Below are 26,671 nucleotides of genomic sequence, written 5' to 3'. Positions count from 1 at the left end.
GGGGGGAGTTTTTAACCCATTAACACCTGCACCGCATCTGTGTCACTTTAGATTTCTTTGGCTATTCAAAAATAGCAGATATACAAGCTCATATTTCCTGAAAAGTAACCGTTTTGGAACATACAGGGTTTCTGCCAGACAGCGACGATATCGGAACAGTTGGACCCAGCTCTCTTCCCCTGCCTTAATCCCCCCCCCCCCCTTGTCTTTCTGCCTCTCTGTCGGGAACAATAACAGCCCAGTGTGGTTGCCACTAAGAGAGAGCAGATGCCGGCCCGGACGGACGGAGCTGCTGCTGCTGCTGCTGCTGCTGCCCACTCAGTGCAACGCAGCCGCACCGAGAAACCTCCTCCCCACCCCACCCCACCCCACCGCAGGAGTCGGAATCCTGTCCCTCCTCCCTCCCTCCATCCGTCCTCCCCCACAGCCACAAAGCACGCAGCCCAGGCAGGGACGACTCCAGTGCCAGCCCTGCTAGCTGGCCTCCTAACTCCTACACCTCCAAACACGGGTGGATAGGTTCACGGAGCAAAAAGGCTGTTGCTTGCTGCACCGTCTCAAAGGCAAAGACTCGGAGAGAGAGAGAGAGAGAGAGAGAGAGAGGACAAAACCAGACCAGCGGGAAAGGCAGAATGAATTGAATATCGTTAGCCTCATATCATAATTGCCTAAGTCATATTTTTAAGGTTTTCAGGAAAGAAGAAACAAAACGGGACTTTCTGCCGAAGTCATCTAGGTAACTTGGGCAATAATGAGTAAAAAAACTAATTTTGCCTAAGTCATGTTTATCTTCCTTTATATCTGCTTAACTCTACTCTCCTAACACTGCTGCTTCATCCTTATTGAGCCATGAGTCTGAGCGTTTAGCGTGGAACCAAATGGACCCGTAAAGTGTCCTTTGTGTGGGGTCCGGGGACCTCCACTGGTCCACACTATAGTGAAACGGGTCAAGCATTAGTGCACACCGGAGTGCGGAGTGTTAATTGAACTCTGAGGGTGTAGAATGGAGCTGTAAGTGACCTTTTACACTGGTGACATTTCCCAATGCGTTGTGTGTCAAGAGGTTGAGCTTACAAACCGCTGCCAGCCGACATGAAACGAGGTTCATGTTGATCATTCATGTCGAGGTTCATGCAGATATTTCTGCATAGCATTCATTCACCTTAAACAATGGCAAAGTTCTCCTTTAAGTCCTATGACTTCGGGTAGTCTCGCGAGATATATATTTTTTTAAGATTTTTTAAAGATTTTTCGTGAACGTAATTGACAAACAGATACCTTCCTTTCTCAGCTTTCGGGAGGAGTAATTGACTGACTGACTGACTGACTAATTGACAGGCTAATTGACTGACTGACTGACTGACAGCATTGATCAGCCGGTTGGCCTAACAACTGACTAGCCAATCACAGAGCAAACGTCCATCCAGGCTATGGGATATACTGTAGTAGTCTATCCTCAGTTGGTCTAACAACTAATAACTAATTTTAACTAGATAACTTGGATATTATATGTTTTATATTAATGGTTTTAATCTACAAAGTAATTGCGACACATTTTTTCAAATAATTGTTGTGGAGTGAAGAGTACAATATTCTCCTCTATTGGAGAAGTTTAAAGTATTGCAAAATGGACATAGGCTATTCAAGTAAATACGAGTACATAGAAATTGTCCTTAAAAGCAGGACGTAAATGTCCTTAGTTACTTTCCACCACTGGTCATATAGTCAAAAAAATCTGTGAATCTCATACGGGTGTTTTTTCTTTTCTTTTTGTACCTTTTCCCCCCATTTCACCCCTCTCACGCTTTTAAGCGCTTCCCAAATTTCTGCGTTTGCGTTCATTCTACAGAAGCCACGGGGGACACCGCGAATTGAACACTGAGCTTGATTTATTTGACCAGGCACACCGGGAGAGTGGGTCATATAAACATGGTTTGTAAAGGCATATGCTGTAAGCCTCCACCCTCCTGGGAGACCTGCTTAAATAAATCAAGCACAACACTTTTCTCAGAATGTCCCTCGTTGCTTTGCTAGAATGTGAACATTATCAGAGGTGGTCAGAAGAACGTGAAGTTATAGAGAATGCAGCAAGTATGCCTTTTTCTCTGTTATAGCACTGCTCTTTATGAAGTTACACAGTGCTACAGTAAGTGTGATGATAATGCAAATATTTCCCAAGACAGACGATGCAACACACATATGTTGTATCGCCTCAAATCACCTCAAATACACCAAACAAGTATCTCTTTAATACAAAACAGTGTATGTCACCTAATATTTTGGATATCAGTGAAAATAAATGAATTAATTAATAAACAAACAAACAAATTATATATATATATATATATATATATATATATATATATATATATATATATATATATATATATGTATATATATATATATATATATGTATATATATATATGTATATATATATATATATATATATATATACACACACACACACACTGTATATTCCTCTTCGTCTTTTAATTTAGCAAAACTACTGTTTTTACAGTGTGCCTCCCACGCAAACACACTCACACATGCACACACACACACACACACACGCACATGCGTGCATACACATACTCTCTTGTCCTGACCCTCACCTAATTATCCCACAGATGTGTGTGCGTGTGTGCGCGCGTGTGTGTGTGTGTGTGTGTGCGTGCGCGCGTGTGTAGCTTCCTGCCACTCTCCACATGTGCCTCCAGCATCTCTGATGTCTATTTAATGTTCCCCAGCAAAGACCCCATCTGTTTATACACTCTGTCCCCCCCCCCCCCCACACACACACACACACACACGCTCTGTCTGTCTGTCTGTCTCTCAGTCAGCCAGGGTTTGGATAGGTTCACGCAGGTAGTAGTATTTAATTGGTTTGACTTCAGCCTCTTACAGTGTGTCACATGTTGATATAAAACATAAACCTGAAGCCACTAGATCATACTCTACCTGCCAAAACTAAACAATGTGTCTTTGGAGCCACTAGATCATACTCTACCTGCCAGAACTAAACAATGTGTCTTTGGAGCCACTAGATCATACTCTACCTGCCAAAACCAAGCTGCTAGATCAGGGATACTCTAGTGCAGGGATCTTCAACAGCGGGTCCGGGACCCCTAGTGGGTCTTCAGAGTTACTATAGGGGGGTCACTAAATCTTTGTGTGAAGAAAAAAGAGCCGACCATCTACAGAGCCAAAGGTCAAGCTTACTAAGTATTGAGGGTTTAAGTGGTCTGAAAACACACATTTAACGTGAATCCAATATGTATGGGTTGTCCCTGCTTCATCTCTCTCTCTCAGCTAAGGGGTCCTTGGCCTGAAAAACGTTGAAGACCCCTGCTCTAGTGGCTTAACCCGAGGGCCAGATTAGGAAAATGGCAAGGGGCCACCGGGGGCTAGTAGATGAAACTCCGGTCGTAATGGTGACACTGTATTTTGACAAATCCGATCTACAAGCTCACAACGCGCGGCGAAAGCTATTTTGGAAATATCTTTATACATTTGGAAAACTTGTGAAGTGAAACTTTCTGCATAATAATGAATCTTACTTTTAGTCATTTAAGTATATTTTGATTCCAATGCTTTTGCACGTTTTACGCAAGTACAATTTTGAATACAGGACTTTTACTTGTAACTTAGTACATGATGACATGTGTAGCCTATACTGCCTGTAAGTGTTTCTGCATTGTGGGATTGCTACTTTTACTAAAGTAAAACAAAAAGATCAGAGTACTTCTTTCAGCCCTGGTAGAAAAAAAAAAACAAGTTTATGTGAGAGTGAGGCCAGCAGCAATACTGCCTCCACGCTCAGCCTCGTCAATGCACCTGTGAGCCCTGGCTCCATTCCTCCGCTGTGAAAATATTTGCATTGCTGTCGTACTTGATTAAGTTTTAATACAAAAGAGAAACTGTTCCCCAGCTCCAAAGGTGAATTTAGTCGCTGTGCCTCGCACGCTTTGTTTCGTGCGTTCGCGAGGGGCTGGCCCCGGGATATTCTATCTTAGAATTACAACAGAGTTTGCCAGCTCCGATAAATATTTGCCAGAAAAGGGCTGAGAACGCTCCCCCTGCGTCGCGCGTGTGCAGCTCCACACACATGGAATGCACACGTTGTATTAGCGTCCTCGGGGCAACACGTTCTAACTGTTTGCTCCGTGTTGACATGGATTGAACCGTTCCGATATATATCCACGCTGCTGTCGGGTGGAAACCTTGTAGGTCTAAAACCGTTACTTTGCAGGAAATGTGGGGGGAAAAGAATAAACGATTGATTCCAATGTAGTTATGATCTACAAGCTCACAATGTGCTGTGACATGACACGTTGTGAGCCTGTAGATCTGCTATTATCGTATGGACAAAAGTATAAAATAGGACTTATTTGGTTAATGTACATTTTGTAATAATACAATATTTTTCTTTTGGAAACTTTGTTTGTTGGATTTTCCACAGAAGCATTCGATATCAAAGATTGGTACTATGCAGATTGCAGACACATAATATCCATCCAAAAAATGCAATAAACAGATTGAATAACACCCCAAAAGTCAGAACACCTATTTTCAAATAACTGTAGTGGAGTAAAAAGTACAGTATTTGCCTCTGAGATGTAGTGGAGTAGAAGTATAGAAGTAATTGTAGCTCAACATTGCACTTGAGTACAATACTTGGGTAAATGCACTTACTTACATTCCACCACTGGTCAGCCATAATTAAGATGAACTACATTGATAACTGGATGTCCCAGTGGTCCACGTTTGAAACGCAAAGTAGGTTTGCACACGCAACCATTCCAAAGTTATTATCAATGATAATAAATCTCTTCTATCGTTGTTAACAATTTAAACCCTCATACTTTTAGTAACCTAACACTTGACCGGGGTTGGCGAGCTTGTAGATCAGCTATTTTCAGCAAATATTCCCCCAACAATGGGGATGCTAGGGTTCAAGTGGATAAAGTTGCTGTGATATGTTTGTTGGTTAAAACAAAGTTTATTGTCAAAAAGTTAAAGCTCTAAATTGTGATAGTAATCATTCCTTTAGGGTATGGTCAGTAACATGGGTCTGCCCGTCTCTCCAGTTCTTTAATAAATAGAAAATACATTTCCCTGTGGGTTACAAAATTCATCCAATCAGAAGAGAGAATCCCACAAAGATAATTGATCAGCTTTTTTTCCAGTTCCAATTTTGTCCGCTAATTTGTTTTTTTTCATCACTCAGAATTCCACTTGTTTATCTTGTATCCTGCATGCGTTCACTCTTCTGATTTGATCAAATTGGTATCCCGACCTGAAAATGTATGTCCTATCCATATCCTGTTTACTGAAGAGATGGAATTCCGGGGAGATCGACCCCTGTTACTGTACAAGCACTCGATTACAATTTAGGCATTTAGCTGACCCTCCTCATCCAGAGCGACTTACAACTGCGAGATCGGAATAAGCAGAGTAGGCATGATCTCTCGTCAAAAAACAGGTTAAATAATCACATAGACTTTAGAGTGAACATTGTAGTGCTTCGCAACAGCGTAGAGCTATTTAACATTATTGTAACCATAGAGTCTCACTTACAGCATTGTAATGTCAAAAGTCTTATACTTCTGGCACTACTGGTTGCCGACGGCCAGGGATTAAAGTTCTGACGTGTGCTCAATACAAACTGATGTCCAGAAACGTCCGTTGAGTTCATAAACAAAAAAGATGTATATTCTGTAGCCTAGTAGTTGTCAGTCCTTTCAGCATACAAAAAATACAATTAAACATAAACAGTCAAACGCATGGGATATTCAGACCACCAGCCGTCGCAAACACAGTCAAAAAACGGTTTGCCGCTGCCACAAGCAACACCTGCGCTTGATTACAGACCTACCTAAATAACCTGGCTGACCTTGGCGTTGACCGCAGGGGCGGACTCGGACCAAAATTCAGCCCTGACATTTTGGTCCGGACCTGGCCCACCACCCCCTGGGCCGTTTTGTCAACGGGGGGGCGTTTCATTGTTTTAACCCAGCAACCCTATGTAAATTACGCCACAGCTGAAAAGCATCCCAGCCCAAACATTAACGTAACTAATAATTAGGCCGCGCAACCCAGAAATGACCGTAATAATCCTAAAACGGGAACAAGAATATATTTTTTTAAATACCGGCCCACTGGCCCAGCTGGCCCAGCGGCCCACCGGGCATATGCCCAGTCCGCCCCTGCTTGACCGTGCCCCGCAGACGCAGTGACGTCATTGAATGAGAAACAAAAGAAATCCTATGGATCTTACAAGCATCTTTAAGTGTTATCATAGCAGACCAAGAACTTGTAGTGGGTGAACGTGCTTGGGATATGAGTTAACCTATTGGGCCAGGTCCTGGTATTATTCTAGGCCTTTCTTTTTTTGATAATGGGGGTGACCTCCAGGGACCGGTGGCGTAGCCAAGCTCGCTGTGTTATTAGTCTCGTGAGTTGCACTCATGCGGAACAAAGTATAACACCCAGTTGTGTCACTGCATTATGTAATGTGTGTGTGTGTGTGTGTGTGCAGCTCTCCACTCACGGACTTGACGGCGAGCCACGACACCTCGCAACACATAAAACGCACTCTTGTTTGCTCTGAGCGTGGAATCAGTGCCGGTTTAATAGGGCTGGCAGGCGGAGGTCAGTGCTTTACTTGAACCCCAGCGTCCCTATTCTAGGGGGGAACGTTTGGGCGGGAATAGCCTAGTCTACAGTACATAAGCTCTGTCTGTTTGTCAAAATTACTTGAGAACAGATTTCTAAGGTCAAGGTCACAAACAAGATCAAGATTGAGATATGATGAGTGAATTTTCAGGAAACTGGGGGTGGGGGGTGATCAGCAATTTGAAAAAATAAATAAGGCAGCTTTTGAGCCACGGACCACCATTTGATGAGATTTAGACTCTCAGACCCAAAAATTTGAATATTTTGTTATCGTTGGATACGATTTTGTCCACAATTCCATGCTGTATTGATGTGGTACCATAGGAGAGATAACAGGCAAATGTTGATCAAAATAACAATTCTTTAATTAAGTAATGCAGATGTTTAACAATAATTGAACTCTTGAGAGTGTAAAATGAAACCAAATGGACCCGTTTGGTTACCAACTCTTCCATCATTTAGCTGGCGACCACCTGGACTGACTCCTGACTCATTGTTTAGGACAGAAGTTCTCAACCTGTAATGGTCTTTTTTTCTTCTTTTTTTTCAAGGATTAAAAAGGTCTGAAAAGTCATCTGGGGACCCCCCTGGGGGCCCCCCCCCAAATCATGCGGTCCTAACCCACAGGTTGAGAACCACTGGTTTAGGAAACACTGTGATAAGGGGTCTAATACCGGCCTAAATATATTAAAATATAGGATATCAAATATATTTACTTGCCCATAATAAATTGGTCCTATGTTTGGGCACCACGGCAATTCACCATTTTCACACGCCGGCCATTTTGCAAAGTTAATGAAATAACGCCACCCCGGGTGGTATTCCTTCCCCACATGCAAATATGCACGTGAGAGCAAAATGGCCGCTGTGTGAATATAGTCAATATACAGTCCAGTAGTAGAGGGTTTATCAACAGAGCCTGGTCGGCCTCCTGGAGGTCTTGTAATGAGACCAGTGATATTAGCCCGGAAAAGGAGATTACAATACAACTGCACCTTCTATTGTAATGGAACTCTCTGTTGAGAGCAGTGGTGGGGAAAAGTACTCCGATGTTCTACTTGAGTAAAAGTAGTACGAACGTTTTGCACGAGTAAAACTACAAAAGTATTGGCATCAAAACACACTTACAGTATCAAAGTAAAAGTCTCGATAGTTTTCAAAAAGAACAGATCTACCAACGCTTGTAGATTGGCTACTCTTGAAAAGCTGAAGTATAAAATAGGGCTTAACTCTAATTATGGTGGAGTACAAAGTACAGTATTTGCCTCTTGACAGGTAGTCAGAGGCACATGTCAGAGACAAGTAGTCAGTAATGGAAATACTGCAGTTACGTAAAAGTACCTTAAACCATTAAGACCAGGAAGTGGGAACGCATCTGTGTCATTTTAAGATTTCTTTGGCTATTCAAAAATAGCAGATATACAAGCTTGTAGCGTGGCACCGAGTGCCGCGCTATGAGCTTGTAGATCTGCTATTTATGAAAAGAAATCGTGAAAATGTGTTCAAATCTTTGAATATATATATTTTTTTAAGCGAACATTTGTAACTCAAATCTTTGCTTCTGGGGATTCTACAAATCTCTTCTAAATCCTATCCTTTTTTCATGTCAAGGACGCCCAAAATGAGATCTATTTGTCCACGGACCCCCCTCCCCATCTCAAAATAGTTTGTTCCAGGGACCCCCTGATGCAAAGATTTGAGTTAAAAATGTAAATATATATGTTCAAGAATTTGCACACTTTGCAAATCCCCAAAATAACAGATCTACAAGCTCATAACGAGGCACTCGGTGCCGCGCTATGAGCTTGTAGATCTGCTATTTTTGAATAGCCAAAGAAATCTTAAAATGACACGGATGCGTTCCCGGTCTTAACATTGTAGTTAAAGTAACAGTACTTGAGTAAATGTACTTTAGTTTGCTCCACAAGCACTGGTTGACAGTTTATCAGCAGAGCGCGGCCGGGGCCGGTCGGTTCGAGCCCTCCTGTGGGTCTTGTAATGAGACCAGCGATATTAGGCCTGGAAAAGTGGCTGGCTAATAGCGCGGCGGGAAGGTTACAATACAACTTACACGTTCGGTTAGCATGGCAACGGGAACTAAACAACGTCAGCGGTGAACGCATAGGGAAGCAGGAACTAACAGGAGGATCAAGGGGGAGTGGGGGGGGGGGGGGGGGGGGCTGCGTCATTGTTTCCAGCCCCATACACACCGTTTTTACTGCATTGGTCCATATGTCTGCTGCAGGGTGTGGTGCTCCCATCCACATGCTGTGGACAAAGTAACGGAGTACATTTACATTTACAAGCGGTACTTGAGTACAGTTTTGAGGTATGCAATTAAAGGGATAGTTCACACCCAAAATGACTTTCCCCTATTGATTATTCACCCCATGGAGACTTGAATTCATGGATGTTTTTGTTTTTTTGTCGCATTCCTATAAGCCAATAATCGGCAGCGGTTCCGGTAGAAGACACAAAGATTCTCCTTTGTGTCTCCTACCGTAACCGCTGCCTACCGGTCTGCTGGTCAGCAAATTATTGGCTTAGGAATGCCACCAAAACAAAACAAATATTCAATTCAAGTGTCCATGGGGTGACTAATCGATAGGAAAAAAAAAAGGTTTTTTGGTGAACTATCCCTTTAAAGCCACGGACCCCGCACGGAAAAAGTGCTTCTCAATTATTCGATTACTCTAAAATTGATAGAATAACTGTCGCTTTGAAAATACGTTGATCGATAGTTGCTGCCGTGAGATCTGTTGGAGCTGTAGGCGAACTGGGAGGAGCAGATTTTTTTTTACTAGCCTCTCAAACCACTTAAATCCTCATTTACCGGAATCCGTACTTGGCCCCCTCCTTTTCACCCCCTATGCACCAAATCTCTTTGTCGAAAATAGCCAATCTTTAAGCTCACAACGTTTGTAGATCTTAAATAAAGCTTAACATGTACAAGGCAAAACTCTCTCTCAACATTTCTTTTTTTTCTCCCTTTTTTTCATGTTCAGCATTAAAATATCTCACATGTGTCCCTTTCTCTTTTTTTTCTACCCAAAAGCAAGTGGTTCACCGTGGCATAAAAGTGGTCTACCGAAAAAATGTTAATTGTCGTATGGCATTTCGGTATAAATAGGCACTGAAAACGCTGTCAAACCTAATTTGCGTAGAAAGGAAGTATGTGCATGTGTCCAACGTGAGCGACTTTCAGACAATATAATTTAGCCCTGTGCCTAAGAGGGGGGGGGGGGCGAAACCTCAATTTGTATTTCATAATTGCCACGGTCTATTCTGAACCTGTGTTGAGCGGGTTCAGACTAAAGGGGTAGCCAGACTTTCGACAAGATCGTCCTGCCATAGCTTCTAATTTAATGCATCGATGTGTATCTGCTTGCAAAAAATGTTTGGAACGTCTACATTTACTCAAGTACTCTACTTCTATACGTAAAATTTTGTAATGCTGTACAACAGAGTGTTTCTATACTGTGGTATCGCTACTTTAACTTACCCCATTAAGACCGGGAACGCATCTGTGTCATTTTTAAGATGTCCTTGGCTATTCAAAAATAGCAGATATACAAGCTTGTGAGCTTGTAGATCTGCTATTTTTGTACAAATCTGTTTGTAACTCAAAATATTTTACAAATGTTCACTTCAAAAGCTATATATTCAAAGATTTGCCAAAAAAATCAAAAATAGCAGATCTACAAGCGCATAGCGCGGCACCGAGTGCCGCACTATGAGCTTGTAGATCTGCTATTTTTGAACAGCCAAAGGAATCTAGAATGACAGGGATGCTTTCCCGGAAGTAAACGATATCAGTACTTCTTCCCTCGCTGATTGTCAGTTTGTGGGAGGCGGAAGGCTTGTGTTTACTGGAGGAGAGGAGAGGCCACTCCAAACGCTGACAGGAGACACTTGACAGATGTTTGAGAGAGCAGATGGCACAGTGGTGGAAGTATCCCGATGTTTTACTTAAGTAAAAGTAGCAATACAATTACACATCACTGTATAGAAACCTCTTATCTCCATATTTTTAAATGTTTGTGTTTTTTTCGTGAATGTATGCCCTACTTGATCATACTACAGTGTCGCACAAAAGCATTATGAATAGCAGATCTACAAGCTCAAAACGTGGCGCAAAGCGGCGCGTTTCGAGCTTGTCGATCTGCTACTTTTGCTACTTTTGAATTTGAATCCTGAAAAGTACAGTATAAGGTTTCCACCCGGCAGAGACGATATAAAAAGGAACATTTTACTTAGAAAAAGTACAAACGTTTTAGCATAAAATGTTGTCAAATGCCTTAAAGAATAGTAGATCTACAAGCTGTGTATATCTCCTAGTTTCAAATAGCCAAAGTATAAAATAGGGCTTATTTGATTAATACTATGTTTTGTAGTAATAAAGGAGCTATTGTCACATCTATTGTCGTCATCAGTGGATCTACAAGCTCACACGTTGTTGTGAGCTTGTAGATCCACTGTTTTCGCCGTACGAGAGAGCTCTGTATGTATGTGTCTGTGTGCGCACATGTGGGGGGTCTATAGCTTTTGTCAGATGTAAGAGGGGGGGACTCCAAGGAAAAAGGGTCTGGAACCACTGCCGGACACGGCAAACTATGGAAACAGCCATTCCTAGGATCTGGTGTGTTGGGCTCAGCATGCCACAGAGTGCTCCCTCCTGCCCCTGCTGGACAGTAACGATAGTAGATGCTTCTGGAGAGCAAAGAGGTTTACGAAGAAAATGACAGACACCACCAAAGTTCAGTCAAGACACTTTTGTCAAGATAACCCATTTATTGCAATGCTCTTGCAGAGCCTATAAGATACAGAGATGCACAAGATCAAATCCGCCCAAAAACACAACATTTTGAAAATACAGAATTTGTTTACATTAACAATTGACAGTTACAAATGTTTTTCACACTTTTTCAAAAATAGCAGATCTACAAGCTCATAGCGCGGCACTCGGTGCCGCGCTATGAGCTTGTATATCTGCTATTTTTGAATAGCCAAAGTGTAAAATAAGGGGTATAGTCCACCGAAAGTCCACCCCCCCACCTTCTGAGAGCCTGTGACGTCCCTGAATGTTATATACTTAAGTAAAAGTATCAAAATCTACAAAGTAACCAAAGTTTTCAAATAATTGTAGTGGAATAAAAGTACAATATTTGTCTCTGAGATGAAGTGAAGTAGAAGTAAAAGTTCAGACAATTGGAAATACTCCAGTAAAGTAAAAAATACCTCAAAACTGTGCTGAAGTACAGTACTTGAGTACATGTACTTAGTTACACCACTGGAAGAGGTCTTGCTTGTTCTTATGTCTAGCTTTGTTCCTGGAGCACTGTGTGCTGCAGGGGAAGAGCAGCCCTCTGCACCTCAGAGTGTGACATTTGGACCGCTGTTACTGCAGAGCAGCTGCCTCTGGATGGGATGGAAGCTAGTGATGAGAAAGCACATTTACTCAAGTACTGTACTTAATTACTTATTTTGAGGTACTCTTACTTTGCTTGAGTATTTCCTTTTTCTCAATGCTACACTACTTCTCAGGCAAATATTGTACTTTTTACTCCACCACAATTATTTGGCACTTAAGTTACTATTTACTAGATTTATACTTATATTATTAATACAGAACGTACTTGAACCAATTAAGCCCTATTCTATTCTTCGGCTATTCGAAAATAGCTGATCTGCGACGCGTTGTGAGCTTGCAGATCGGCTAAGTTTGTGAAAATGTTTGTGCAGTGGGCCATTCATAATGAGTACTTTTACTTTGTTATTGTAAGTATACTGTATTTTGATTTCAATACATTTTACTCAAGTCATATTTTGAATACAGGCCTGTTTCTTGTAACAGAGCATTTCTATAGTGTGGTATTGATACTTTTAAGTAAAACATCTGAGTACTTCTTCCACCACTGCGGATAAGGGACTTGTTCATTAGCCATTGAGTGGTGTGATTAGCGTCCAGCCCGTTAGCTGTGCACTCTTTACTGTAAGTGCAGCCTGTCATTTGTCACTTGTGAGGCCTTTTATTGGACAGACAAACATCCTGCTTAAACGTCCACTTCAAAACCATGATGCTATAGGGCGGCCGTAGCTGAATGGGTAGAGATGGTAATCAGAAGGGCCCCGGTTCGCCTCCAGGGCCCCGGTCTGTGTGTCAAAGTGTCCCTGAGCAACACACTTAACCCTTAACTGCCCCCCCCCGGGCGGCCTATTAATGGCAGTAGTCTCGCGTAGCCCGGTCTTGGGAAATCTAAATTCATTGAATGGGCTTGGATGCAGTAGAAAACCAGCGATAACTAACCTCTGCCCGCTGCTTTGAAAAGCAATCCTGATCCAATCCAATGCACTTTATTTATAGAGCACATTTAAAAACAACAGTGTTGAACCAAAGTGCTGTACACTCAGTAACAAAATACTAAGACAAACAAGAGCAAAAAACAACACAATAAACAGGACAACATTTGACACAATGCCTGTAGGAAAACAGCAGCTTCTCAATCTGAGTTTTCAAACGCCAAGGAGAACAAGTGCGTTTTCAAACATGATTTAAACACAGGCAGGGTTTGAGACGCTCTAACATGGTGTGGAAGCTCGTTCCACAGTGTGGGCGCTATGAAGGAAAATTACTCTGCGGGTACTCAACTATGTTGCTGGGACCTTAAGGAGTGACTGGTCAGTAGACCTCAAGACCCTTGTGGCGTTATTGGGAGATAGAAGCTCTGATATGTACAATGGTGCCAGCCCATTTAAAGACTTACAGGATTCAGTTTAAGACTTTAATGTTTGTCTGAAAACCGAGGCAAATTAAATACTTTCTTCAACCCGTTGGATAGCCTTTATGGCGCGTTAAAATTTCAAACATCTGAGAGAGTGGCGGAAATGCTTTGCTTTTTGGATACGATGTGCAGAAAGGGGTAAGAAACATGTAAAGTGGAAGACGTGCGACCATTTCGAAAACAGACGGCAGTAACTAACGAGGAACCTCATCTCGGAGCTATACAGCGGAGGGAGAGGTTCCGTCGGAGCTATTGCTTCAGGTGTGTAAGCCCAGCGAAGCTTATTAAAGTGGTCATTGGGCAAAAGCAGAGCCTCCGCGACCGTGTTGGTGAACAAACATAGCCGTAGTTGGGCGCTGTTTGGCAATACTTGTTGCTATAGAGCTGCATGCTAATGAGTGCTAAGTGCTAACAACAAACAAATGTATGCTATTAAGCGCGCACACACACACACACACACACACACACACACACACACACACACACACACACACACACACACACACACACAGTGTAGGACAGTGGTTCTAAAAGTGGGGTCCAGCTAAATGATGGGTAGTTAGGAACCAAATGGACCCTTATGGGTCTGTAACTCAGAGTGAACAAATTGAACCAAATGGACCCTTATATGGGTCTGTAACTCGGAATGTACAGTACAAACCAAATGGACCCTTATGGGTCTGTAATTCAGTGTCCAAATGGAACCAATTGGTCACAATTTTCAAAGATAGGCCTACTGGAGAAACTTTTCAATAGCAGACTAGATTCTTTTTTGGAAAGATTTAATGTAGCCTACTCTCAGAGAGTCCATATGGTTTTAGAACTAACAGATCAACATCTCAGGCATTGGATTCATTGAAAGAATCACAGATGCAATTGGAATATTAATTTACCTCAAAAAAGCTTTTGACACTATCTATCACAACATATTAATAAACAAACTGGAGAAAATTGGTATTAGAGGCATTGCAGTAGACTGGATTAAAACAAAGTTATTTGGACAGACATCAACAGTTTGTGAAGCTGGGCAAATACAGCTCAAATCATTTGGACATTGCTTAAGTTGTGGCGTCTCCCAGGGGTCAGTATTGGGGCCCTTTTTATTCTTTACATCATATATTATATTATTCTTTATATCATATATATACATATATTTGCCAAGTTTCTAAGCTGCTGTCACTGGTACTTTTTGCAGTTGACACAAATGTTTTTTGCTCTGGGGATTATCCAGATGATAATATAAAATAATTTGGAATAAACAGGGATTGCTTTTTCAAATTCAGTGTTTACACATGTTTTTCAGAATGGATAAAACGTATTTTTTTTATCGATCATATCGGTATCGGTTATATCGGTTATCGGCCATAGCACCGATATATTATATCGGATATCGATATCGGCCAAAATGTCATATCGGTGCATCCCTACCATCCCAGTATAAAAGACCGCCCAAACGTCTTTGCATTGGTCCTGTGAAGATGTTATCCTATATTAAAATTGCCTAGCGGGTGGGTGGGTGGTTGGACCGACGGTGTACGTCATAATTGTAACATAACATATGGATTTACGAGGCGCACCGTTGCTCCGATCCGCACCAAACTTGGCATAAATGCTGTTCTGGGGTCTACCATGAGAATAGCCAGGGGCCACACGTGGTCACACGTGTGGCCCCTGGCTATACTCATGGCAGACCCAGGCACCCAGGTGTCATGGCAGACACAGGCACACTGTTGCTCCAATTCGCATCAAACGAGAAGGCTCACAACCCCCCCCATTTTGGCCTCATCTCAGGGACGACAAGCCGCTGTTGATTGATTGATGGATTGATTGATTGATTGATTATGGTGCACTTATAATTCAGTTATAACAGTGGTCTGACCTTTGTCCTCCAAGCTTCTACAACTGGAAGACGCAGCGGTCCACGTCCAACGCCAGTCCCAACTACCAGGTGATCAGCAACAACCCCGCTGGCCTGCTCTTCAAGAACAAGAGAGACCGCAAGATCCTCAACGTGGATCCATTGGTACGCTGTGTTTAGCTTTGCTCTGTTTTTGTCCGGTGCAACACTGGCGCAGCTCTGCCTGTGTGGCCTCTCGGCCTTGTTGTCAAGTCCCAGAGGATTGGAAACAAATGCTTATGTAAGATTCTCCGGTTGCGCTAAAGCATGTCCAAAGAAAAGTCATCTTCAGAAATCTATTTTATGTTTTACACTAAATGTGTAAAGAAATGCTCATCCCAAATTGACTAATTGCTTGAAGCATTAAACTACTGTACCGCCTTAATTAGTCCCAGATATCAGATGTGAGTCATTCAGGCTATCCCCGTGGGAGAGAGGGAGAATGGGGGGGGGGCTGTTTGCTTTCCACCTGTATGAGAATGTAGACAGGTGTTTCCTCCAGGCTGGCAGTGTGACAGCAGTAGTAGTAGTAGAAGAATCACTCTGACACCGTTGTTTTGTTTTCTCTCTCTCTCTCTCTCTCTCTCTCTTCACTGGGGGGAGGGGTGGAGTTGGGGTCTAGGGAAGCAGTTGGCGGAGCTGAAACTATTTAGAATTTGCAGACAGAGCTTTGGTGGGGGAGAGGGGGATAGGGATGACCGCGTTCTTATTTTTTTGAATGCCTTCCTCGCGCGGCCAAAATGGCAAAGCGGTGAGTGTTCTCCTTGCTGCGGTCGAGCACCGCCCCGCCCCGGCCAGGCCAGGCCGTCTATTAAAAACACAGGAAGCCAGACGCAGCAAACCGACCGTGCTAGAGGCCCCGAAACCCAGCTTCAAACCCAGCTTCAAGCCCTGGTTCAAACTCAGCTTCAAACCCAACTTCAAGCTCAGCTTCAAACCCAGCTTCAAGCCCATGTTCAAACTCAGCTTCAAACCCAGCTTCAAGCCCAGGCTCAGCGGTCCGGCGCGGTCCAGTGCTATAATTTCCCTAAAAGCTGCTCAGTCACATGTCCGCAGGGAACCTTCTAGAATCGAGGAAAGAAATCAGACTTGAAACTTATTTCCCCCAAAATGGGAAATGGAAAATTATAATCAAATCTCACAAATGTATGAGTTGGTTGAATGAAATTATTTCTGAAAGACAACAGGACGTTGATGCTTAATTCCTGGGTAGTTGTGCGGCCAAAACAGCCAATCTATCAGCTCACAACGCATCATGTTGCGACACATTGTGAGGCTGTTTTTTTGCACAACTAACCATAAATCAGTCTTAAGACTGAGGTGTATATGTGCCCACCCTGTGTACTTCCTGAACTCAGTGCTTCAGTGAGGTCATTTCTTTTCGTTTATTGCTCTATTTTTGCTGACATTCTTTTGAACTTGTAAAGGAAGACTCCGTGGACTTATTTAGAAGCCCACAAGTGTGTTTGAGGTAAAAGTGTAAATTGAACGTAATGGCTGGCTAGGTGTCGACTCCCACTCGACGCTTTTGACACACTTATGAGATCAAAAATAAACGCTCCCAGCTGCATTGTGGGCTTCACATCTGAAGTGGAGGGCTCACTTTGGACTTTGCCATTCAGGGTTATGGGCTCAAGCCCCCAAAGCCTTTTTCTGAGCCCTGGTAATTACATTAAACGTCAAATTAGCACTTAGCATCCCCTTTAATAAGCCTTTTTTATTAGCAATTTGCGTAATGGCCAATATATCAGAGGGGATTTTACAGCTTAAGTGTTAAATTGTTCTGTATTGGAATCATTGCTATTGTTATAGTGTTTGTTCGGTAACAGGGGTGGGGAGCATCGCTCCAGCTCTTTAGTAAACTGAAAATACATTTTCAGCAATTATTATTACTATCAGAATATAGACTATACCATATTTATATCACTCCCACTACCATTACATTAGCTAAAACGTTATATTGAAGTATTTACTTGTGTGGGCCTATGCCATGCAAAATGTACAGTATCTGCCCGTTTCTATGTACAGTTTCTTAGAGCAGTGGTTCTCAACCTTTTCAGGCCCAAAAGAATCATATTATCATTATTATACAGCCTGATTAGCACTTTGTATGTATAGGAGTTGAGGCATTACATTTAGTTTGACTCCATTCCACACATAAATATTGTGAAACTATCAGATCTACAAGCTTGTTGATCAGCTATTTTCAAAATGTTTACTAGACAGACAGGTGCCCGTTGTGTATGAACCATGCAAGTTGGGAAAAATACAAATAAGAATGCATGCCCCACCCTGTTATGCAATACCTATTATACCCGTTGTAACCGTCTGTCTGTCTGTGTCCCTTTTGTGCCCATAAATGGAGATATATATATATATATATATATATATCAAGGACCCACAAATTGATATGTATTTGGCCATGGACCCCCATCTGAATATGTTTTGTGCCAGGGACCCCCCAGAAGAGAAGAAAAAAAATCAAGATTATTCAAAGTTTTCCAAACATTTTAGATATTTTTCGGAATTTATTCAAAAATAGCAGATGTACAAGTCTACACTTGTAGATCTGCTATTTTTGCTTCATTGTCACATCCCAGGTTTACAGAAGTAAAAAGAGTGGGTGAAATTTGTTCTCGTGCATAGTTCCCATCGTATTTCCACAAAAAAAAGAACAAGTTATCTACATATTTACACATGGTACCTGAGATAAGAGATAAATCATGATACACTTATGGACGTTAGTTAAGGGCCTAGAAAAACACAGCAAAAAAAAAGACAAAAGTCCGTGCGTTTTACATGGGATTAAGGTGCCTCATAAGCCACGTAAAGGACTGACACTGGTATGATCCGCAAGTAGGTCCATGAGGAAGTGTCACTTGCCCCAGTCTGACAGCAGCCGGGTGGAAGCTGTTCAAGAACCTGGTGGTGCTGCTCGTGATACTGCGGTAGGCCCCCTTGCCTGGCCGTGATCGTTGTAGGGGGTTGAACAGTTTAAAACTTGGGTGGTGCTTGTCCTTGATGATGCGCTGGGCTTTGACTACACACCGCTTTTTGTACAGTTCTTGGAGCTCGCCTTTCATTATGCACTCTGCCGATCGCACTACTCGCTGTAGGCTTATCTTTTCTCATGCAGTACAGTTTCCATACCAGGCCGTAACACAGCCTGATAGCACGCCTTTAACTGAGCTGCTGTATTACAGCCTGAGGATGCGGTGTCCTACTGCGAACTTCTTCAGGCGGCGGAGCCAGTACAGTCGCTGCTGAGCCTTTCTCCTCACGTGTGTGGTGTGTGTCTCCAATTTGAGCTCCTCCTCGATGTGTACTCCGAGGAACTTGAACTCGCTGACCCTTTCCACTGCAGCGCCATCGATGAGGATGGGCACATGATCTCTCCGCAGCCTCCTGAAGTCCACGATCAGCTCCTTGGTCTTGTCGACGTTAAGGGCGAGGTTGTTCTCCCGGCACCAAAGTGCCAGTGAGTTGATCTAATCTCTATAGTCAGATTCATCATTGTTTGACGATTCGACCTATCACTGTTGTGTCGTCCGCGTACTTTATGACGGTGTTGGAGTCACGTGTGGCTGGGAAGTCATGCGTGTACAGGGAGTAGAGGAGAGGGCTCAGCACGCATCCCTTGGGTGCTCCAGTGTTGAGGGTCAGGGGGTCAGATGTGATGCTGCCCATTCTCACCACCTGATGTCGGTTGGACAGGAAGTCTTGCATCCAGTCGCACATGCTTGGGTGTAGCCCCAGATCTCGGAGCTTTGTGTCACGTTTTGCTGGGACAATGGTGTTGAATGCTGAGCTGTAGTCCACGAACAGCATACGTACATATTTGTCCTTCAGCAGCTTGTTGTCCATGTGCGAGAGGACGATGTGGAGAGCCATGGCAATAGCGTCATCGGTGGATCTGTTTTTGTGGTATGCAAACTGCCACTGGTCCAGCTAGGCAGGTAGTGTGGAGCAGATGTATTCCCTCACCAGCTTCTCAAAGCATTTGCTGACTATCAGGGTGAGAGCGACAGGTCTCCAGTCATTCAGGCATGTCACTTTGGCCTTTTGACATTTTGAACCCTGCAAGGGACCACAGCCTGGGAGAGGGAGAGGTTGAAGATGTCAGCAAAAACACCCGCCAGCTGGTCTGCACATGCTTTAAGGACCCAGCCTGGAATCCCATCAGGTCCTGCCGCCTTCTGGATGTTGAACCTGTGTGACGGCTGTGCGCACATCGTCCTCCAAGATGGTTAGAGGGGCCTCCTCTGCTGGTGCTGCTGATGGCCCTGCTTGGCTGCCGCAGTTGGAGCTGGTCTCGAACCGGCCGTAGTAGGTGTTCAGTTTGTTGGGGAGGGAGGCAGGCGGGTTCACTTCACTTCTGTTTTTTTGCTTTGCCCGTCCGTCAATGTGTGTACCGCGTGCCACATGCCCCCGATGTCGCCACTGCTGAAGTGGTCTTCCATCTTTGCAATGTAGGCCTTTTTCGCCTTCCTGATGGCGCTGTTTAGGGCCGTGCATTGCGTTGCGCATTTCCATGTTTCCGGATCTGAAACCAGCATGTAGTTGAAACCAGCATGTAGTTGTACACGTACTCCGCTGTCGATCTACGGTTTCTGATTGGGATAGACCCGAACTGTCTTTTTTGTCGTCTATTGTCTTCTTTGTCGTCTATGCACTTGCTGATGAAACCAGTGACTGAGTCTGAGAGTTCATTGACATTACTCCCAGTGGCTTCCTTAAACATCCCAAGTCAGTCTGGTAAAAACAGGATTGTAGCATAGCGTACAAGCTATACAAGGAGAAGCACTGATTTAGGTCATAGGTTTCACTCTCTTGTCTCAGCACCATAGAGTTATAACGTCTAGAGAGCGGACGGCCCCGCCCCACCTTCATTTCAATGAAAGTTGCTTACAAGCGCATGAAGGACCCGGAACTAGCTCTACTTCCTGGATTGGCTCCAACGTTGGAGCCAATAGAGCAGGCCCACTAGCGTTTCAGACGATAGAAGGATGCGTCCCAAATGCAGAAGTCCTACAACATCAGATTTCTGAGGCTTCAATTATTCTCTGTGGTTCTGGGGGCTTGCTCGGCACTGAATATTTGTTCCGTCCCTAGTCTCACGGGACTTTACCTGTCACTCTAGTCAATGAAATTCACACAGTAGGATGTTACACTCTCCACTTACAGTTTAGAGAACTGTAAAATGATCTTCTAATCTAATCGAACAAACACAAATCTTCTCTTATGGGAGTCCCTGGCACAACATCTTTTGAATACTTGATTATTTCTAAAAGCTATACTTCAGTACATTAACACAAAAAGTGTAAAGTTAACTGAGCAACTTGTATTTGAATGATATGAGATCAGGAGTATCTATCTACAATGCTCCTGATAAAATAGTCTATAGTATACTATACAGAATCAAGTACTGTGCTTGAGTACTTGGTCCACCATTACCCCGACACCTGCTAACCATTTTGTCCTGTTTTTTTTTTTTACGGGGCCCATTTCTTTAGGCGGCACCTGGCGACAGCTCCAGCAGGACGCCCCTGCAGTCAGCGCTCTACGCGCACGTGGTCGTGTACGACCACATCAGCAGGAGGACGGCGTGAGCGGGGCCTCCGACGGCCCGGGCCCGGCCCACCACTGACGCACACTGCAATTTAGTGCATATTGGAGGGCGACCGGCGAAGCCTTTAATTTGATCTAAATAAAAAGTTTGAGTTTGAGTCAACCCCAGTCATCAGCCAGAGTGTTCCTCTCATATCTACGCATGGCATCTGGATGCGAGAGGGGGGGGGGGGGGGGGGGGGACAAGCAGCCCCAGAAGGAGAGGAGCGAACGGACCTTCGAGCTGGCTTTTGTCTGTCTGTCTGTTTGTCTGTCTGTCTGTCTATCTGGAACACTATAAAATAGTAGCTGATAAATGATCTTCGTGGAGTTCTCGCTCCTGTTTGGATAAAACCGGTATCCTGACCTGAACATTTTATAATCTGTTTACTAAAGAGCTGCACTGCTGGGGGGGGGGGGGGGGTCTGTGTGTCAAACTTCTAATTTAGGGTCAAGACAAGCACACATTCTAGGGAAAATCTAATCAAAGTGACACATAGCGATCTTTACTAATCTTCATCATTACGCATAAACAATCTGCTTCACGAGAACAGTGTTGGTGTGACTTCTGCCCGGGCCAAACATACACTGTTTGGGGTTTTTTTAAACAGTTTTGAAAACGTTGCTTTATCCATGTATGGAAATTGATTTATTTTATTTTATTTATAAAATCATTCTGAAATATGTTTTGTGTGATAGTTCTTTTTCTTTTTAATCTATAGAAATATATATGCAAATATATTATTTTTGATGTATAATCGGGGTCCCCAGCTAAATTAGTTACAATTAGTCACTAAATTTGCGTCACAACCATTGTAAACACTTTAACCATATGTTATACTTTGGCTATTAAAAAATAGCAGATATATAAGCTCATAGCACCAATCTATGAGCTTGTAGATCTGCTATTTTTGCAAATTTGAATATATGTTTTAAAGCAAACAAATCTTTGCTTCTGGAGGTCACTCTCACAAAATATGAGATGGGGGTCCGCAGCCAAATCATATCATTTTGGGGGTCCTTCACATGAAAAGGTTTGAGAGACACTGGTCTAAATGCCTAATTGTTGTTTTTTAACCATAAAACAACAACCATTTCTCTAGTGAGGACCAGGAAAATTGTCATCACTATGTCCATTTCTCAAGTGTGGCAATACTTGTGGGGACACACTGCCAAATTTGGCATTTGGCAGTATAGAAATGACAAGTATACACACATGCACGCACGCGGAGTGTTAGGCCCTTTAATTGTTTGTATTCCCGGTAGTGCGGGCCAGGTTAGCGTTTGTTTTGGTCGTCCCCAGAGCTAGTGGTCTTATAGTTAGGGTCAGGAACCTGCTCGGGGACCCTGGGTTCATCTCAGCGCTTGGCCCCGGCATGTTTTGGCTGTTTGTCTAAACAAATTAAAGGCGTAAAGAGCTTTGAAAGATGATGGGGGCTGTGTTTGTGTGTCCCCCCCCCCAGGCTGCGGTAGCTCCACTTGGACAGAGGAGAAGGGAAATGGGCTTAAAGCATTCCTCATGTTCCAAGATGCCAGACAGACTTTATGGGACATCAAAGTCCCCCGTCATTTACATATTAGTCACTCACTTTACGTTTTCCTTTCTTCTTCTTTTTTTGACTCCCTTCTTCTTTGAAAAGAAAAAGAAGTTTACAAATAATCCACTTCCTTGTATTTGCCACCTTGAAGTCTGCTCCAGTTTTGGTTAAAAATAATAATAATAAAAAAAGATAATAAAGAGATGAGAAAAAAAGGAAACAGAAATAGTTAAAATGTAAAGCTTTATATTCTGATAGTAATCATTGCTATAGATCAGTGTTCTGGAACCATTTTTTAGGCACATAAGGAGTAAATATTGACTTTTTACATTTCCTACCATTTTTTTATGATTACTCCAAAAGATTACAAAAATAATAGTAATCTAATTTTTTTCCGGAAAAAATGTCATGCAATTTTCTAAAGAATTTCCAACATTTTTAATACATCCATAAATTTACATTAAAACGTTCAAGAAATAATGAAAATAACAAATAGCTATACAAGCTCACCGCGCGTCATATGTTTCTTTGCTACTGTGTTTTTGTTGTATGATGTTTTTGTTGTATGACCTGTTATGAAGTGCACAGAGTGACATGCAAGCTTGTAAATCAGCTATTTTCACTATATTCAGAAATAGGAATGAAGTGGTTAATTCATAATTTAATTTTGGGTCCTGGAGAGACGCCAAAAATGTATCTTTTAGGTCTCGAGCTGCAAGTCTGGGAACCCCTGCTAGAGAGTGTGTGTTCAGTAACAGTTTGGGAACCCCTGCTAGAGAGTGTGTGTTCAGTAACAGTTTGGGAACCCCTGCTAGAGAGTGTGTGTTCAGTAACAGTTTGGGAACCCCTGCTAGACAGTGTTTGTTCAGTACTAAAGCTCTCCAGCTCTTTAGTAAACAGGAAATACACGTTCAGGTCGGGATACCAACAATAAATCAGGAGAGCATTTATCAGCTTCAATATTATATTCATTTTTTTCATCACTTCCAATTTCACTTGTTTATCCTGTATCCTGTATGAGCTCACTTTCCTTATTGGATAGAAATGGTAGAAAATGTATTTTCCGATTACTAAAAAGCTGGAGAGACAGGGAGGCCCCTGTTACTGGACAAACACTGGTTACTATCAGAATGCAGAGCTATTTAACACTTATTTTAACAACAACAAAACGTAAGTATATAACTTGCACCCCATATTTTCTAATTTCTTTGGCTTTACAACTTATTGAAAATACAGCAGCGCTAAATCAAAATAATCACCATTCAGCAAAGGATACAACTTAGGTCCATTTCTATGTTCAAATGAATGTGTGCCATAAAATGAGCCGTTTCTATAATCATCCCACACAAGAACATGCAGTTGGAAAGGACTGCTGGATCATGATATGTTTACTGTACACATGTCAACATGTTGTTTTGTTGTTAGTATGTATTTATTTTTCAGTGAACACTGTCTCACAAAATACTGAAATGTGTGTGACGAATAGAAACACTGTCCTGAGCATGCATGTGCCTTTTGAAAGGAGTAAATGAAATCAAGTTTGACCATCTGCACTGGCAGAGCACCACAGTAGCTTTGTTGTGCATTCAATTACAAAACTGGTTTATATAAGACCATTTTCCAATAGACTAAATAGCTGTATTGCTTACTGCTTAGAGACATCAAACAAAGTGGCAGGTTGTTGGCCAACATAAGCAGTGGTTGAAAAGGTTTTACCTTTTACTTTAAAAGTACAGTAGCAATACCACAATATAGAAATACTGTGTTCAACATTTTGTACAGATTTGGCATCAAAATAATTCACTTTAAAAGTACCAAAAGTAAAAGTACTCATTATGCAGAATGTCCAATTTCACAATGTTTTTTTTCTCCAAAGGTTTTCAAAATGTGTCAACAATCTTTGGAAAAGTAGCAGATTGGACTGTTGCTCATGGGAATGTGTGACCATAATAGTGGGTTGTACACACTAAACTCCTGGGGGTGGTTATTGAACTCTGAGGACACGGTGGACTAGAGCAGTGGTTCTCAACCTGTGGGCCAAGTGATTAGGGGGGGGTCCAGCTCGCACTAGAACCACTGCTCTAGTACGAGCAGGCTCTTTCTTTTCCCCTGTGTTTCGTCCAGGTCGATGTGGTTTTGAGGTTCGGATTAGGCATAGTTTTTGTGAGGTTAAGATTAGGTTTAAGGTTAGGTTTAGGCATAATGTTTGTGAGGTTGAGGTTAGGCATTGTGTTTGTGAGGTTAAGGTTAGGTTTAGGCATAGTGTTTGTGAGGTTATGGTTAAGGTTAGGTTTAGGCATAGTGTTTGTGAGGTTAGGGTTAAGGTTAGGTTTAAGCATAGTGTTTGTGAAGTTAAAGGTTAGGGTTTAGGCACAACCCGGGCGACACCAATGAAAGAGGGAGTACCGTAGTACGAGGTTGTCCCTCTTTTCTGGTTCATGTGCGAGAGGAGGGGGGGGGGGTTAGAGGAGAGGAGGAGGGAGGGGAGGGGGTGATGTTTTTCTTGGGGTGAACAGTGATTGTTTGCTGTGGGTTTGGAGCAGCGACCAGGACCTACCAGGATAGCAGGCAAACCCACAAGATGTCAGAGGTCTTGTGCACGACAATCTCACTTCCTCCTCGACCTCTCCTTTTGTTTCTTTATGGCCTTTAACATACACACATGCGCACACGCACATGCACACGCACACGCGCGCGCGCACACACACACACACACACACACACACACACACCCCCCAGTGGGGGGTTGACCTCAGGGTAAAGGGGGCATGTCGCAATCACACAGCTCGTCAGTGCTGGAAGGTAAGTAAGTACATTTACTAAGTAAGTACTGTACTTAGCTACAAGTACAATTCTGAGGTACTTTTTGCTTTACTTGAGCATTTGCATTTTTAGATTAATTTATACTTCTACTCCACTACCTCAGAGGCAAAAAAAACTACTTATTTTTGATGCTTTTGTGTGACGCTGTAGTATGATCAAGTAGGGCGTTAATTTACGGAACAAAAGCACAAAAAGTTAGAACACGGTATGGAGATGAGAGGTTTCTACATTACGGTTCATTTTTTTACGTTTAAACCCCAGCATCAGCTTTCGCTGAAAATAGCCGATCGACATGCTTGTCGATCGGCTATTTTCAGCGAAAGCTTTCCCCACAATAACAGAAAAGACACAAGACAGTATTGAGCCCTGAGGGACTCCGTCTACCCATATGGGGTTTAAGTGGTTAAAATAATAATAATAATAAGAGTACTGTACTTGTTCCACCACTGCAGCAGCCCGTGCGCCTGGCTCTCTGGCCCCTGCAGTTGAGGTGTAATCACAGGGGAAGCCCCTCGGCAGCGGGCTGGGTGGTATAAATCACATGTAGAGAGAAGTGTTGTGCTGTGCACAGACCTCAGGCCCTCATTCATGTGGGCTGATCCCTCTGTGATGAAGCTGCCCACGCCGCTCTCCCCAAACACCTACCAATCACAACATAGCAGCACATGTGTACATCAAACATTGCTCAATTGAAGGGTGTGGGGTGGGGGGTCAGGGGTGCCAATGTTTCGGTATCTCGGGATAGGCTCTATTCACAGCAGCCATATCATGAAGACATTCACAGGTGTCACCAATGATACTAATGAAGGCTCTGTTCCATTCTGGTCAAACAGAGTCAGGGTGCTGATATCGTGCATGTTGGCCCACTGGAAACACCAGTGGGTCTACAGTTGGGGTCCAGGGACCCTCATGGGCTTCCAAATAGCCCCTTACAGGTGTGTAACTCTGAGAGTGTACAAATGGAACCAAATGGACCCATAAGGGTCAATTTGATTCCATTTGTACACTCTCAGAGTTATGGGGGTCGTGGAAACACTGTGCTAGACTAAATGGAACAGAGCTTTCATTAGTATCATTGGTAACACCTGTGAATGTCTTCATAATATGGCTGCTGTGAATAGAGCCTATTTGCTTTGATTTAGAACGGACGATTCAATTCGAAATGGATTCTTGATTTCAAAAGATTTCCTGATTGAAAATCCCCTTCTGGATTCAGTACACACTGGTGGAAGAAGTATTCACATTTCTTTTTTACCTGTAAAAGTATCAATACCGCAGTGTGGAAATACTCTGTTACAAGTAAAAGTCCGGTATTCAAAACTTACCAAAGTAAAGGTACAAAAGTATT

At 42.9% G+C, this 26,671-nt stretch overlaps 1 protein-coding gene across 1 annotated transcript in view; it reads left to right on the top strand.

The window, feature by feature from the left end:
* cfap299 (cilia and flagella associated protein 299) overlaps positions 1-20,991 on the top strand; it is a 124,546-nt gene extending 103,555 nt beyond the window's left edge. The window contains 2 exon segments of the mRNA XM_084054943.1: positions 15,352-15,481; positions 20,869-20,991. Of these exon segments, the coding sequence (XP_083911069.1) occupies positions 15,352-15,481; positions 20,869-20,964 (226 nt within the window). The 3' untranslated portion in view covers positions 20,965-20,991.
* The last annotated feature ends 5,680 nt before the right edge of the window (positions 20,992-26,671 follow it).

Source organism: Gymnoscopelus microlampas (genome assembly GCF_963454915.1).
Source record: "Gymnoscopelus microlampas genome assembly, chromosome: 4".
Classification (NCBI taxonomy): domain Eukaryota; kingdom Metazoa; phylum Chordata; class Actinopteri; order Myctophiformes; family Myctophidae; genus Gymnoscopelus; species Gymnoscopelus microlampas.
The sequence above is the reverse complement of the archived record's forward strand: the minus strand, read 5'-3'. Positions and strand labels throughout refer to the sequence as shown.